At 39.6% G+C, this 16,077-nt stretch overlaps 1 protein-coding gene across 1 annotated transcript in view; it reads left to right on the forward strand.

Moving 5' to 3' along the window:
- Nucleotides 1–15,330: 15,330 nt before the first annotated feature.
- The window catches only part of ASCC3 (activating signal cointegrator 1 complex subunit 3), a 264,786-nt gene continuing 264,039 nt past the window's right edge, over nucleotides 15,331–16,077 (forward strand). Inside the window, 1 exon segment of the mRNA XM_009886755.1 lies at nucleotides 15,331–15,474. Within this exon segment, the coding sequence (XP_009885057.1) occupies nucleotides 15,385–15,474 (90 nt within the window). The 5' untranslated portion in view covers nucleotides 15,331–15,384.

The raw sequence follows: 16,077 nt of genomic DNA on the forward strand, positions 1-16,077 counted from the left end.
CGCAGCTCGGCGGGCGGTACAAGATGACTAATAAAGGCCGGGTCTCGTTCTCCTCTCGTTGTGTTTCTGGTCTTGGCCTCGGTGGGATTGTTGAGACGCGGGGGGGGGGGAGGGGTGCTGTCAAGTGGGAAACGGCACAGGAGTCGAACCGGGCCTGAGTACCTGCAGTAGTTACCGCTGGTGTTAAGCGGTGTGGAGAGACGTGAAGAATGAGAAACCAACACGTGGTCACGTAGAGTGTTTTTCGCTTTCGAGTACTACTTGCTCCGTTTTTATTGGTGATGGTAAACTGTCAGCTTTGCTTGTGAAATGCATGATGATTTCTTGCATCCTAAAGCTTACCCTTCAGGAGAATGTATCAGGTTGGAATTAAAATAATACCTATATTTAAAAGTTTTTATGATCTAATAGTTAAGCTTAGTTATTTTCTTGCAGATAAGCTTGCTTTTTAAACACCTCGTAACATCACAGAAATGTGCAATTTCATGTTTATTGCAAGCACAATCCCTGTGGGGATCTACAGTCAGGACATTCTTTATGCTCATCTCTCTGAGGAATTTGATCACTTGTTTGCACAAAGCAATGCGAGTGTGTTCTTGTCCTGGGTTTAGGAGTTAACTTTCATCGTAGCCGTAGTGCTTTGATTTGTGGCTAAAACAGTGTTGATAACACACCGGTGTTTCGGCTGTTGCTGAGCGGTGCTTGCATAGCATCAAGGCTTGTTGGAAGTTTAGCCTGAAAAATAAACTGAATCTGATATTACAGGCCTGAATCGTAATCATAAGCTGGTCATACAGCAAGAATAGATGATCATGGAGTGACGGGTTGGTGATTGAAGCATTTATCAGGTGACTTGTGGAGTAAATTTCAGTTTTCCAGTTGTAAATCAGAGTCTGAAGAATTTGTGAGAATGAATAGATGAGTTTGTACGGTAGTGACTGACTTGCATGCGTACAAATATTTCTTAAAACATAGACAGAAACATTTAGACCTGTATCAACCACTACTTTCTTTGAAACTAGTGAAGACTGCTGAACTGAGTTGCTTAGTGAGTCTGTATTTGTAAACTGGATTCTGATTAATTTTTTCAAGAAATGTGAAGGCATTATTCTTAGCTGCTCTTCTAATGGGGAATGATTTGTCCTCCCCTTGAAAGATTAAGGAAGAGTAAAGAGGATCTCTGAAAGTCCTCTCTTCAATTTCTTTCAAGAAATTTGTTATTTGTGGTGAGTTGACCCGGGCCAGCAGTGAAACGCCCACCCAGCCTCTCACTCACTCCCTTCTGCTGCGAGACTGGGAGAAAATAGGAGACATGTAACAGTTGCTTGGGAAGACAAACACCATAAGCACAGATGTCGTCTGTGCGTCCCTCCCCCTTGCTTCTCCTTTCCCTGAGGTTTTTATTGCTGAGCATGACATCATAGGGTATAGAGCTGTGTTGCTTCTGAAGCATGAGTATAAATAAAATGCTTGGTTATATAATTTTCTTGTTAATCTGGCATTTTTGTTTATAGGGAGTCTTTAAAAGTTGATTCTATAAATCTGAACAGTTTGTATATCTGCTGTGCTAAACACTCATGATACTTGTTCAAAGGGTTTTAATTGTTAAATAGGAGAATCTTGACTAATATGTCCACAGTACAATTTTTCTAAAACATGTTTTAAGAAATTTTGCATATACTCTAACAGAACACAACTACATTTCTAGAAATGTAACCATTTAAGAAATTGTACAACTGGAAAAAGTCCTGCTTTTACAAGTGGAAAAAGTCCTCCTCATATTACTAGACACATAATTGGGCTATTTTCATTATATCAGCCAAGAATAGTAACGTCATGTCTCAATTTTTGTTGTCCTCCCTTTTTTCTCACGGAATAAGCACACATTTCTGATGGTTTACAAGCCTGGTGAAAAGATGGCTAGGGGTCTCCTCACCGTAGGAAACCACACAGGTGTCTTTTTCAAAGTATCTTCTTGCATGTGTTGCCAACACTGTAGGCAGTCAGCCCAGGAAGAGTGTGCAGCAGCTGTTTGTCTTGATTCTAGTTTGCATGCATTGTAATGTTACAGGAATGCAGTACTACTTTCTTTCTTTCTTTCTTTTTTTTTTAAGTTCTAATTCTGAACTGTAATAATAATAAATTATCAATTAGGAAGCTGCCATTTGCTGATCGTCAAATAGCTGACTTGCTGTTTGAAGTCCCTGCGTGGCATATGAGCTCTAAAGAGAAGACAAGGGACTCTGTCTCTAATAATATTACTTTATGGGACTGTGTGTCTATTCTGTAGTTCAGTGTTGTTTAAACGTATTTTTAATTAACTCTTTTTTTTTTTTTTTTTTCCCTCATGGTAGAAGGGCCTACCTGACAAGGAAGTATTCATGTTTTCACCCTACAGAAGTGGACTTAATGAAAAAATGCAAGGAGCACCTTCTTAATTTTTAGGCTGACATTTTGGCCATTTTTTCCCTGTATCATACCGATGTTAAAGAACAGACTGCATCTAGCTCTGGAGCCCTCAGCACAGGAGAGATGTGGACCTGTTGGAGCGGGTCCAGAGGAGGGCCACAAAGAAGATCAGAGGGCTGGAGCACCTCTCCTGTGAGGACAGGCTGAGAGAGTTGGGGTTGTTCAGCCTGGAGAAAAGAAGCCTCCAGGGACACCTTTTTTGTGGCATTTCAGCACTTACAGGTGGCTTATAAGAAAGATGGGGACAAACATTTTAGCAGGGCCTGTTGTGATAGGTCAAGGGGTAATGGCTTTAAACTCAAAGAGGGAAGATTTAGACTAAATATAAGGAAAAAATTTTTTACGATGAGGGTAGTGAAACACTGGAACAGGTTGCCCAGAGAGGTGGTAGATGCCCCATCACTAGAAACATTCAAGGTCAGGTTTGACGGGGCTCTGAGCAGCCAGATCTAGTCAGAGATGTCCCTGCTTATTGCAGGGGAGGTTGGACTAGATGACCTTTAAAGGTCCCTTTCAACCCAAACGATTCTATTCTTTTAGAATCATTTATATTTAAGTCAAATCAAAAGTGGACAGTTGTCTGCCTTGGGACAGCTTCAGGTATTTCTGTTAGAATGTTGTGTTTCTTTTCAACTCCGTTTCAGAGGAGGACATAGTATTTGCCTCTGGGCAGTAGGAAGAAGGTCTGAAGAGGGAGGTACCCCGAAAGGTGCCTGTAAGGCCAGGGTGGTTCGGACTGTGCTTTCAACTCTTCCTCAACTGGAGAAGCTTGTCTTGATAGGTTGATTTTGAGGAGTCTGTAAGCATGTTCCCTGCACTTCGGTATTTGACCACATTATGTCACACGCTGAGCTCCATTTTGAATGCAACTCTGTTTGCTTTTCTGATAGGAAAGATAAACTTTCACTTTTTTAATCCCCAAGCTGGACTGAGCTCAGTCTAGTGTGCTGTGACAGGGATCTTGTAAGAGGGGACTGCTAGACCATGAGGAATTTGTTCATGTGGGCATACCTTTGGAAAAGTACTTAAATGAGATGACAGAGACTTTTTGGAGGAATGTTAGAAAGACTGAGAGGTAGCACAGTGCTAACAAATAAATAGTGGAAGATACTGGTCGTTAGCAGAGTTGATCGGTAAGTCATCTGACTTGGAGGACTAGCTAGCAGTCATTTAGAAAGAGAAGGCACATTAGGATTAATTGTTAACTGTTTAATGCACAAAGCAGTAATAAGATATCAGGTAATTGATACCCCCTCAAAATGCCAAAGTGTGGTCAGAAAACAAAATTGGTAGAATTTGTTTTGCATTGTGTAGATTTGTACGTTTTCTGTGTGCCTTGCTGTTTGGGAATTTGGCAAAAGTTATCATCTTGGTTGTTTTGTGTTCCTAGAGAGGCTTGTTAACAAGCATGAATTTGTGTGTTCTTAAATCATGATGTTTCTCAGGAAATTAGGAGTTACTAGGGACTAAGTCTCTTTCGTAGTTTGGTACCTCCTACACTGGTAGGAAAAGCTGACAGAGACTTTCAGGTGTAATGTTAGAAAGATTGAGGGTAACATTGTGCTAAAATCTACTTAAACAGGAAAATTTAAATGCGTGTATTTAATGTATTGATATGCGACTTAAATGCAAAATGCAGCAGCCTAGTAAATTAGTCTTTTTCTCCCTCTTCTCCTTGGAGAAAGAGGTTGGGGAGAGCATCTGTCATTCATTTCAGTGGCCAATCCAGCCCAAACTATGACTATAGGATGCTTATATGATCTATGACATTTAATTAAAGACGTCTTGGTTTATTCAGTATTAAACCACTTTTTAACAAGATGAGTTTTGGGTAAAATGCACAGCTTTCAGCTCTGAAAGTGCTATGTATCACTGGGAAGGTATTTGCTATATATTTGTAAGGAAGCGTGCACGTGATCATATCCTGATGAGAGTTTTCATTGATACTGATAAGAAGGCTTTCCCTATAAATAATCCCGTCTTCAGTGTTTACTGATGTTACTAACTAGCAGAGTTTTCCTCAAAGTTTCTCATAACTTTCTGCCTCCTTCTCTACTCAAATAATATGACAGGTTCCAAACAAGGTGCTGAATGGTAGAAAAAATGTAAGAACATTCTTTAGAAAGTATTAGACATTATTATAAAAATTAAATGAATGCAATAAACCCAAACATTGCTAAATATAGAAAACACTTAAAATTCCACAATACCTGTGCGTTATTTTAGTAGAATTGATGCATTTGTGTGGACACTGAAATTTGGTTATTTTTACTTACATGTAAGGGGTAATTTTCTACATATTTCTGTATTATTCGTTCCAACCATTGATAAAAGTTCTGACACAAAAGATGCTGGAAATTAGATGAGCTGATAGTTTGGGGATTTTTTTTTATTTAGTAATAGCCAGTGTTGGCCAGAACTCTAGTTTCTTTTGAAGGCCAGTTCCATATTTTTAGTACATGGCAATTAAATTAATTTGCTTGTATGTTACTAGAAGTACTATAGAATCTACAGCTTGTTTCTTAAGTGGTCTAAAAATCTGCATATTTCTGTTTTGAAAAATAATTCTGTCATTTATTTTGAAGTACTTGCTGATTTTCTGTTTCAGATTGCCAGCATTGCCTGTATTATTACCAGTTTTATTGGTTAAATTGCTGAACACAAAAATTATTTTATATTTTCTCTAAATGGGAAGTCTGGTTTCAGTGCTTTTGTTAAACAGTTGTTCTTTTAAGATTAAAGATGAACCTTGTCCTAGGTAGTACTGTGCTTACACAGCTACTCTGCATCATCTGCTAGATGCATTGATTTTATTAACTGTAACTAATTACTAAAGAAGTCCCTAAGAAGGACTCTTGATGTATGGTAAGACAGTTAATTCAGAACTGGCATCCTGTCTTTCCAAGTGACATGAACGTTGCCAAAGACTTTTCTGTGAAGAGTTCACTATACACCATGCTGAATAAAACATTAATTTTGTGATCCATTTCTGATGAAACTAATGACATCCACCGCTTTACTTAGAAGTCAGTGCAATTCTTGGACATCGTTTTTGATGATGAATTCAGCAGAGTATAAAATAGCAATGTCATAAAGTACCAGAGACAGTGTTATGTAACCAGTTAATGAATCCTTGATTCTGATTTTGGTGGTATTACAAGTATTAGAACTTCAAAAAGACATTCTCCCATAGTTAACTTGGCTATTGTCAAATGAATCTCAGAAATGTATTTTCCAAGTATCTCAGAGTTTCACCAGTGATATAGTTGACTTGTCTACATACACAGAAGACTTAGGTTTTTCTTCTTTCAGATCAGTTTGTAAAAATCACTTGTGATACCATACATACGTGTGTAGCAGTGTGGTTGACTAGAGGTGTTACAGAGTATTTCATATAATTGTAGAATGGTTTGAGTTAGAAGGAACCTTAAAGGTCATCTAGTTCCAACCCCCCCTGCCATGGGCAGGGACACCTCCCACTAGACCAGGTTGCTCAAAGCCCCATCCAGCCTGGCCTTGAACACTTCCAAGGATGGGGCATCCACAACTTCTCTGGGCAACCTGTTCCAGTGTCTTACCACTCTCACAGTAGAGAATTTCTTCCTAATATCTAATCTAAATCTACCCTCTTCCATTTAAAAACTGTTACCACTCATCCAATCACTACACTCCCTGATATAGAGTCCCTCCCCATCTTTCCTGTAGGCCCCCTTTAGGTACTGAAAGGCCGCTATAAGGTCTCCCTGGAGCCTTCTCTTCTCCAGGCTGAACAGCCCCAACTCTCTCAGCCTGAGATGGTTTGCTCAGCCAGTTTGCTGCTTTGGGATCCTAAGGCTGCCGATATGATCTCCTGCATTTGTACAGACAAACACAGCTGGTTTTGGAGAGAAAAATGTCAGTGCGTGTGCCTAAATGCTCTGAAGGAAATGGGCTGTAGGCTTTGTGTGGTACTTCTCTCTCTGTGAGCATAGTCATGTCTACTTACGTGGGTTGTAGGCATAACCACAGTAGACGAATGAGGTACTCTCATACTAAATGACTATGAAGACAAACTGAGAGAGGTTAGAAACAGGTGGTTCTCCCCTCCAACCCTGCCCCAAGGTCCAAGGGCAAGCATGAGTGCTGAGTTTTGGGGAATAGTTTCATCCTGCAGGGGTAGACCGGTGCTGTTTTCACAGGAAGTAGTGGCAAAAAGGCATTCCTCGGCTCTCAGTTTGTAACCATCAAATGCTCCAGATTATTCCAAGGGTTGTTTGTAGGACTGAATATTTTAGTGTGATAAGAGTGGAGATGGGAGGGAGGGAGGGAGAGTTGGAGAGGAGAACAATTAAGCATATTCTATTTCTTGAGCACAGTTTTCAATCAGATTCACTGATAATGAACAGAAGTTGTCTGTGTTTGGGACAATCTTTACTATTTCCATAACATCTGCTGAAGGTGTATTATTTAAATGAAGTTGCATTTGTCACTTCTCTTAAACGAACCTATGCTAGTCAAGCTTGATTTGAAATATTAAAAAAAGTAATTATTTTCTTCCATGGAGAATTCTGAAGTGGAATTAACTAAGTTATGAATAAGATGTACCTACCATGAAGAATATGACTTAAGTACCGTAATTGTGGCCATTGGATACACAATTTGATATTTTGCACTTTCAGGTATGCGTCTGTTAAATAAATGTCTCCTTTTGGTTTTACTCATTTTATGCTGCTAAAGCAGCTTGAAGGTGGAATAGAATTGCTTTCCTTGTGGTAGTCCCATTTCCCCTGAAGAGTCCTTTGGACTTGTTTTCAGCTGTGTATCAAACATAAGAAACTTATTTCTCAGAAGAAAATAAAAAGTAGAACCTGATCTTAGTTGTACACCAAGCTCATGAGCCAAGTGTAATTCATCTTGGTTTTTGAAAGGTAATTACTCTCTTAACTTTACTTGCTTCCTAAGCTTTGGATATCCCAACAGTAAACTTCTGTTAAATGCATTGGTATTTCAGTTAGTTAAAGATACTTTGCATTATCCAAAAGTGACTTTCTTATTGTTGCTTTTTTATTTAAGAAAGTTAATAAAAATAAATAAAGTAATGTTCTGGCCCTGCCAAAATAGAAGTCCAGTTTATTAAATTCAGTGGTATTAATCTGAGTCATTATCTCTTCTGCTTATGGAATGTTACTAGCTAACTCCAAAAAAAATGTTTGTATTTTCACAGTAAGTAACAGTTGTCTGTGTCCAGGCATAGATGTATGTTGTCCGTGAGAGATGTACCTGTGTGCACTGAAGCTGATACTATTCTTGATAGTTCCTCATGTTAATCTGCATTGGTTGCATAAAGGTGTTTGCACAGGTTTGTGTAGATCGTATTTTAAAAACCTCTCTAGAAGAGCTGTAACATGGAAGAGGTAAAAATCATCACAATTATGTTACACTTAAATGCTTCTTGTATAATACCATTAGCTATATTTTTGCAAGAACATTTTTCAGTATGATTATTTTCTGTTCCTTGCTTTTCTTTTTGGGTTGCTGAAGGGTTTTGACATGTAGACGCATCCATTCTCTCCCCTTATGTAATGTTCACCCTCCCAGACTGATTTCACTAATGGTTTGAAGTGAAGTGCTATGGGAGACCACCTTCAGATGTTCTGAAAGGGCTAATGTACCTGTAAACTGTTCTCCTGGGAGAAGGGGAGGAGGTGGACAACCAAGAAACAACTCCCTGGCCTGGTTTAGAAGCAGTGCTAGAATGGGAAAAATTGAAGGTGGCCACAAGCAAAGCTTAACAAAACAGACTTTTTGTGGGCTTTGGTACGGTAATCAACCATGGAAGTATAATTAAGCCCCAGTGGTGGCAAGATTACTTGTTATCACAGGTTGTGTAATGTTTAAAGGGTTGACTTGATCTGTGCAGAATCATATTTTTAAAGCAGACTGCATACAGCAGAGAAATACAGATTCTTTCTGTTCTTGCCTCCCCATTAGACCTCAGAAGATAAAAGCTTTTATTTCTGGTTTTCTGCCACAGTAAGCCTATTTGTGTGTGCTGATTATTACTTGTACAAATTTTCATTCGCAGTTAGTCACCCAGTTGTACCTCTGTGCACTAACATCAAGTTGTTCATTCCACTAAATTTTTATTGTGAATCTTTAGCAACTGTTATAAGCAATTCTTTCACCTCCTGAAGGTGAGTGGCAAAGAACCTGGCAATGCCATCTCTGTGGGCTATAGTTAACGTTGGAAGCTTCATCCTTGTGTGTGCTTGTTGATTCAAACTTGGGCTGCTGTTCACTATAGGAATGTGTTATGGAGACTTTCTTACTACCATCTGAACGGGTGCTGTAGTGTGGGCGTATCACAGCAGTTAGGCAATTATGTGTTATGTATGTATTATTGCAGCAGTTATTTTTGCTGGAGTGCATCCCATGTCCTCTCAGTCATCCTCGGTGACATGCAATGTGCGTTACTTAGCTGTCATCATTAACTCAAATGTTTTTTCTTTCTCTCGCATATCTATTGTTTTTCATCCTCCCTTTACTTCCTTTGGACGCATAGATCTGTATTTACCTTCCGTGCACCTGCTGCTTTTCCTTTAGTGACAAATATTTCTGGAACAGAGTAAGATGAAGTTATTTTCAACCTCTGTTGATGGAATGGTGTGAAAGAGAGAAGCATAGAGATCACCCTATTAAGCTAAAGTAAAAACACACCCCCACCCCATCTTGTATTTGTGGCTTATGCCTACTGTTTAAATGAAAATATATTATGTATGTTGAAGTTAGATAGAATCAGAATGGTTAGAGTTGGGAGGGACCTTAAAGATCATCAAGTTCCAACCCGACTGCCGTGGACAGGGACACCTCCCACTAGACCAGGTTGCTCAAAGCCCCATCCAACCTGGCCTTGAACACTTCCAGGGATGGGGCCTCCACAGCTTTTCTGGGTAACCTGTTCTGGTGTCTCACCACCCTCACAGTAGAGAACTTCTTCCTAATACCTAATCTAAATCTATCCTCTTTCAGTGTAAAGCCGTTACCCCTCATACTATGACTACACTCCCGGACAAAGAGTCCCTCCCCATCTCTCCCGTAGGCCCCCTTTAGGTACTGAAAGGCCGCTATAAGGTCTTCTTGAAGCCTTCTCTTCTCCAGGCTGAACAACCCCAACTCTCTCGGCCTGTCCTCATAGGAGAGGTCCTCCAGCCCTCTGATCGTCTTCATGGCCCTAAGTCTCTATTGTTTGGAATGTACTTTGTCTCTCGCTGGAGGAAAAGAAAAAGTTAAGGTAATGAGGTGTAAACATGCAGACATTTCTCAGTCTAACAACTGAACTATTTCTGTGTTCTTGGAAAAGAAAGATGAGTTATTCTGAGGGGAAAAAAAAAAAAAAGTGTTGATTTAATTATTTTTTTTTTCCAGACAGGACAGCTATTCTTAGTAATACTCTCAAAGCACATCTGAAATGAACACATTATTGGGCCAAGCCAGATGTTTGGCATCACACCAAAACAGTATTGGCACAATTACAGGGAACGCCTCTCCAGCTGACACTAGCAGAAGCAGTGTCAGGCAGCTGGTGTTGAATCCCATGGGCATGGCTAAGATTGTGAGAGAGAGAATCTGGAAAGGGTTAATATTCTATTGAACGCACGGCTTGCAATTCCATTATTTTTTTTTAGGGGTTTTTTTTTTTTTGTTTAGTGACTTACATAATTAAGATCGTGAAATTGTCTCTTATATGAATGATGGCACACACAGGCACTGTTATGCCTCCTCATTATGCTGAAGCATTTGTTTGAATTCTGGTATTCACTGAGATGAATACCATGTATCAGGCAGCCACTATTTCTTCCTGAGTACATATTCCTTAATCTTGACATCTCCCTTTCAAAGATTGACCCGGTCTTGACTGGAGATCAGCAATATTTGACCCAGACAACTTGAGAGAATTCCAGTGAGATGTCTGAGCCTTTTGCAGAAAATTAGATGTCTGAAAGTGTACAATTGTTACTACATCATACTGCTTATAAAGGTGCAAAATATGAAATCGGAAAATATTAATATTGTAGTATCTTGCTTTGGCCTGATGTTTATGATTAATGTCCCAGACATTATTAAACCACTATTATCCCTGGCTGTCAGCTTTGATGCTAGGTGCTGTATTTGTACTGTTTGCATCAAACATGCTTGGATCGTGAATCTAATATAAATGTCCCCATTGCTGTAAAATAGCTTTTCCATCTATTGCTCCTATTTTTTTCTTTAAAGTGGCAGTGAGCAATACACACCAAATAGAATGTCTTTTATTTTTAAATATTGAGACTTATTTGTAAGTAAACTATGAAGTTTACCTTTGTGTTAATGAAGCTGCAGAGGTTAAATGCAGCAATTCTAAAATGTGTTCATATCACTAAAATTTATTTCTTTATTTTTATTCCTCTTGCATAGTAGTGTAAAGAAGTAAAATACTGTGTGTGTGGTATATTTAAAATATCTTCATTCGTCCGCATGATCTTGCTGTTTTTGTGTTTTTGATTTAGATAGTAGTGCTGACACTTATTTTGATGTTTTAAAAATATATTTAAAGTGCTAAAAGTTACTGCACTGTCACTTTATTTTTTGTATTGTCCTATGGCTGGGATATCTTTTGACTTTTTAGCTTCCTTTTCATTTGAAATGTTTCCACTTTCACAAGTGAAAGTGAAAATGCTATTTTATCCAAATACAATGTGGTCAGTAGCAACCTGCAATTAATTACCAATGTCTAAACCCTCTTTTTCTTTACAACATTCTTTGATTAGATTAGTAATCGATAACTTCTTCAGTTTTTATAAACGAGAAGTTTACAGAGGCAGCAAGAAACTTGTTAATAGTTTAAAGAATTATAAGCAGTATAGACAAAACCTGGTGACACGGATTAATGTTCCTTAGTAAACAAAATGACTGCTCTGATGTTTTAAGGGACCTATAACAAGTCAAACACTAGAGGCTACAGAAGCTGGTACTTCAGGGTAGCGTAACTGCAGATTTTACCTGTAATTCTGTTAATGCTCTGTTATTCCATCATTTGTAAGTAAAGAAAGATTTGCGTTCAACTTGAAAATTGAGGTACCAGATTTGGGCTGTCCCCTTTTCTTAGCCCTACTTGGCAGCTGGCTTGTTTTGTTAGAAAGTATAGGAATTAAGTAAGTTTACAAAGGGCATCTCTTTGACCATAATCTCTGCGACACTTCAGTGGAGAAGAGAAAGAGGCAGTTCTGTTATTTGCCTATAGAAAAAACATGGGAAGGCCAGGAGTGGGAGGAAGACATAAGTAGCTGGTGAAAATACAAAGTGGAAAACTTCTCTAGTAATGGTCGTTACCTTTGTAATATTGCTAGCACTTCTTTAAAATGTTGCTGAGATTATGATCCAGGTTTAGTCTTTCAAACAATAAAGTCTGAACGGTTTCATACCTGAATTCTGAGTATTAATCTGCTTTTAGGTTTTACTTTCTCTCATAAAAAGTTTCAATGTTAAAATCACATTTGCTTTTAAAAGAAGTAAAATAGCCTTTAAAAGTTATTGCCTCTCATCTTCACAAAGCTCTAGAAAGGTGGATATTGCTTTTTCTGCTTTAGAAAGAGAGGCTTGGTGGAAAATTAAGGGTTTTTTTTAAGAGGCAGGAAGTCGGAGATAGTGCTGGGAATCATCAAACTTCAGTTCCTTTTCCTAAAAATCATTAGCAGAATGGGCCCAAACGGTTCTTACTTGATTAACGGAAACTGTGTTGGTTAATGGGGGGGGGGGAGATATTTTTAAGATTAAATTCCCATTCCACTTGTCCCTCTGCAAACAGGAAGTAAGGTGGTACCTATTCTCACACCTTTTTCTCGAGGGGGAATGGGCAGAAGGATGGCAAACGTTCATCTTGTATCTCAATATGTGGGCCCTGGTAAATGGGATTTAATCACTGCTGCCTTTTAGGCCCTTGTTCCAAAACCTTAGCAGGGTCATTTTGTAGGTAGATGTTTCACATCAAGCTGCAGGCAAACAGGCGTATTTCTGTGACATCAGAAAGAATTCTTTACTGTGAGGGTGGTGAGACACTGGAACAGGTTGCCCAGAGAAGCTGTGGATGTCCCATCCCTGGAGGTGTTCAAGGCCAGGTTGGATGGGGCTTTGAGCAACCTGGTCTAGTGGGAGGTGTCCCTGCCCATGGCAGGGGGGTTGGAACTAGATGATCTTTAAGGTACCTTCCAACCCAAACCATTCTATGGTCCTATGGATTAGTTACCCTTATGGTGGCTGTGGGAAGACAAGCAGTAACTGATCCACTCTAAAGGCAGTGTGATGCAGGCAGGTTCCTTTTTTTTTTATTTTTTTTTTTTATTTCAGACAGTATTAATAACACGATGAATAAAGGAGGAAGAAACATTCCTTTAAAACTCGACTTCCTAAAAAATGAGCCTGCTGGAGGTGCTTCAAAATCTCCTAAAAGTGTGTGTGAAAAGCGAACGTTTAAAAAGTATTTGAACTTTCATAAATTACTGTGCATGTTACTTCAGAAAGAATAGTGAAGATAATAACATTATAATTACATTGTTATACTTTATTGTAAAGGACCATAATTCTATAGAAAAATGTATTTGAGTGTAGGTATCAAATAAATAGGTAAAATGGAGTGATCTTTGGTAGCTAATAGCAATGCTGTTATTGGAGCAGGATGAGAGTGATTTACCTTTCCTGTTGTGTTCAAACACAAAAAGGTCGGGTTAGATTCTCTCAAATTTTAGACACATTACTTCTCTTCTGTAATAGTGGCTTTAATGTTCACAGGCAGTTTTCACTAGGAGCTATGCTGTTATGACCATGAGCCAGCAATGTGCCCTGGCGGCCAAGAAGGCCAATGGCATCCTGGGGTGCATCAAGAAGAGTGTGGCCAGCAGGTCGAGGGAGGTCATCCTCCCCCTCCACTCTGCCCTGGTGAGGCCGCATCTGGAGTACTGCATCCAGTTGTGGGCTCCCCAGTTCAAGAAAGACAGGGATCTGCTGGAGAGGGTCCAGCAAAGGGCGACAAAGATGATTAGGGGATTAGAACATCTCTCATATGAGGAAAGGCTGAGGGACTTGGGTCTCTTTAGTCTAGAGAAAAGAAGATTGAGGGGGGATCTTATTAATACTTACAAATACTTAAAGGGAGGGTGCCAGGTAGATGGGAGCAGTCTTTTTTCAGTGGTGCCCAGTGATAGGACAAGAGGTAATTGGCACAAGCTTGAACATAGGAAGTTCCATCTTAACATGAGGAGGAACTTCTTTACTTTGAGGGTAGCAGAGCACTGGAACAGGCTGCCCAGAGAGGTTGTAGAGTCTCCCCCTCTGGAGACATTCAAAACCCGCCTGGACGCTGTCCTGTGCAACCTGTTGTAGGTGACCCTGCTCTGGTGGGGGGGTTGGACTAGATGATCTCCAGAGGTCCCTTCCAACCCTGACCATTCTGTGACCTGTGTGTCATATATCCACTGAACATCCCAAAAGCTTCAGTGTTGCTTGGCTATGTCTGCTTCTAGGCTTGAAAACGTCCTCTCTGTCCCCTTCAGAGTTAAAAAATTTTGTATTTCCCCATTTTGTAGCTTCATCACTATAAAGTTTGTCTCGAAGCTGCTGTGATAGCTTTTCTAAAAAAGCATCTAATGTGAGGTGAGAAAGCAAGCAGACCTGACAAGTCAGTGACATTTCTTTGTCTGTGACTGGAACGCTGCATCTGGTTTGGCTTTTGTGGTGTATTGCAAAATTGATAACTAAAATACAAATGAGTCATTAAATGAAGAAAAATGTTAAGGGTAATTGGATTAAAGTTCTGTACAGTAGATGATGGGGGGATGTGGAAGGAAAGTCATTTTATTAACTCTCTTTTAAGTTATTTAAATTCTGGCTAGCCGGTGGTCTTGCATGCTAAGAATGATGCAGATCATTAGGTTTGTAATGGTGTCATTAGCTGTTTCAAAAATAATCCAAATCTGTATCTATCTGCTACCATCAGAAACTGTAGCTGTGCATTAGAGTTCATTAAACAATTCCACAGTGGGCACCTTTCAAAATTAAACAACTTGGAGAATAGTTTCAGTAAAAGGCTTGGAACAAGGACAAGTTCAGATGGAGAACAGCTGTGTTTTGCTGTATGAGCTGGTTTCACACAGGAAATAAGAGGGCACAGAAATAGGCTGTAGTGCTGGGGAGAGCCCAGCACTGTGTCAGTGTGTGTGTGCTCCCAGTTGTGAGATGAAAACATCCCAAAGCATGTTTTTTTTCCCCAATTTTCCGGTAGCCATTTTATTCCCTTTATCTCTTACAATAGTTCAGCGCTACACATATTGTGATCTTTTTTTCCTGTTGTAATTCTTTTTGCTTGTTTGCTGGTTAAAAATGGCTCGGTGGTTGTCAAGAAGGATGCCCCTGCATCAGCGCTGGAGGCTGTTAATGGCCTGGAAGGTCCCAGTGTGGGCTGGTTCAGAGGAAATCTTCTTGTAGGTTGTCATCACTTACTGCTATTGCGAGCTGCAGTTCAGTTACATAGATTGCATTATAATACTCTTGTGTTAGTGGTTCTAAAGGAACAATTGCCACTTTGCCTCATCGCTGGTAACTTTTCTTTAGGGAGGAGAGAGAAGAAGAACCTGCTGAGTGACCTCTGCATGTTACCATGTCTTGCCTACGCTCTGTGCCTTTCTATTAAATCTTAATTATTAGCATTTTGAGAGAGATTTTGTTTTTAAAACTTGTTTAATTGAAGTGCCAGCCAAGTTCTGCTTGCTCTAAAAGGTCTTTCAAGTTTGTGATGCGAGTTTGTATTTGTAGCATTAACACAGCCCTGTTATTTGTTTTGTTCTCATCTAGGTGCTTGAACTGGGATTTGATTTCTCATCCTATGGATCACTGAATGAGTAACAGATGGCCTTGCCTCGTCTTACAGGCGCTTTACGCTCCTTTTCAAATGTCACTAAACATGAGGATTACAGTGAAGAATTAGCTGACTTAACGGTAAAGATTTTTTTTTCTTTCCCAAAGCATAATTGTAAAGTATTAATGTGTATATAAGAATTGTTTGCTTTCTGCAGTTGTATTGCTATTTTAAAAGAATAGGCAAGCAAGACTGGGCAGAGTGTGTATAGTTTCCTGTGCATTCCTTCATAGTGTCTTCACTCAAAGTCAAATCTGCTGTAGGTTTGTGATTTATGCCAGGCCCTTAAAATCATGATGTGTTCCACGGATAGGGTTTCTTGGCTGTGTTAGTACAGACCTGTTACTTCACCTTTCAGGAGGTTAAGTTGGGCTGGGCTGGTATGTTTTTAGCTCCAAGCTTGTGCAGAGCTGGGGAGGCAAATGTCTCCCTTTGAATATTGTTCACCTTAGACTCTTGTTGGGGGATGTTTAGAACAAATTTAGTGATACTGAGTTTAGGTACTTCCCCTCCTCCCCCAAATAACGCATTAAAGCAATAGATGGGCTGTGGGAACCTGTAATGTGAAATGTGCATGGACTTCCCCCCCCCAATACACGGGCTGTGGGAACCTGTAATGTGAAATGAATTTGGAATCTTGGGAGCTGTAAATCTCTTGAAATTGAGAGAGTTTGTCTTGAAAG

Source organism: Charadrius vociferus, unplaced genomic scaffold (assembly GCF_000708025.1).
Source record: "Charadrius vociferus isolate BGI_N301 unplaced genomic scaffold, ASM70802v2 scaffold76, whole genome shotgun sequence".
In the NCBI taxonomy this organism is placed as follows: Eukaryota; Metazoa; Chordata; class Aves; order Charadriiformes; family Charadriidae; genus Charadrius; species Charadrius vociferus.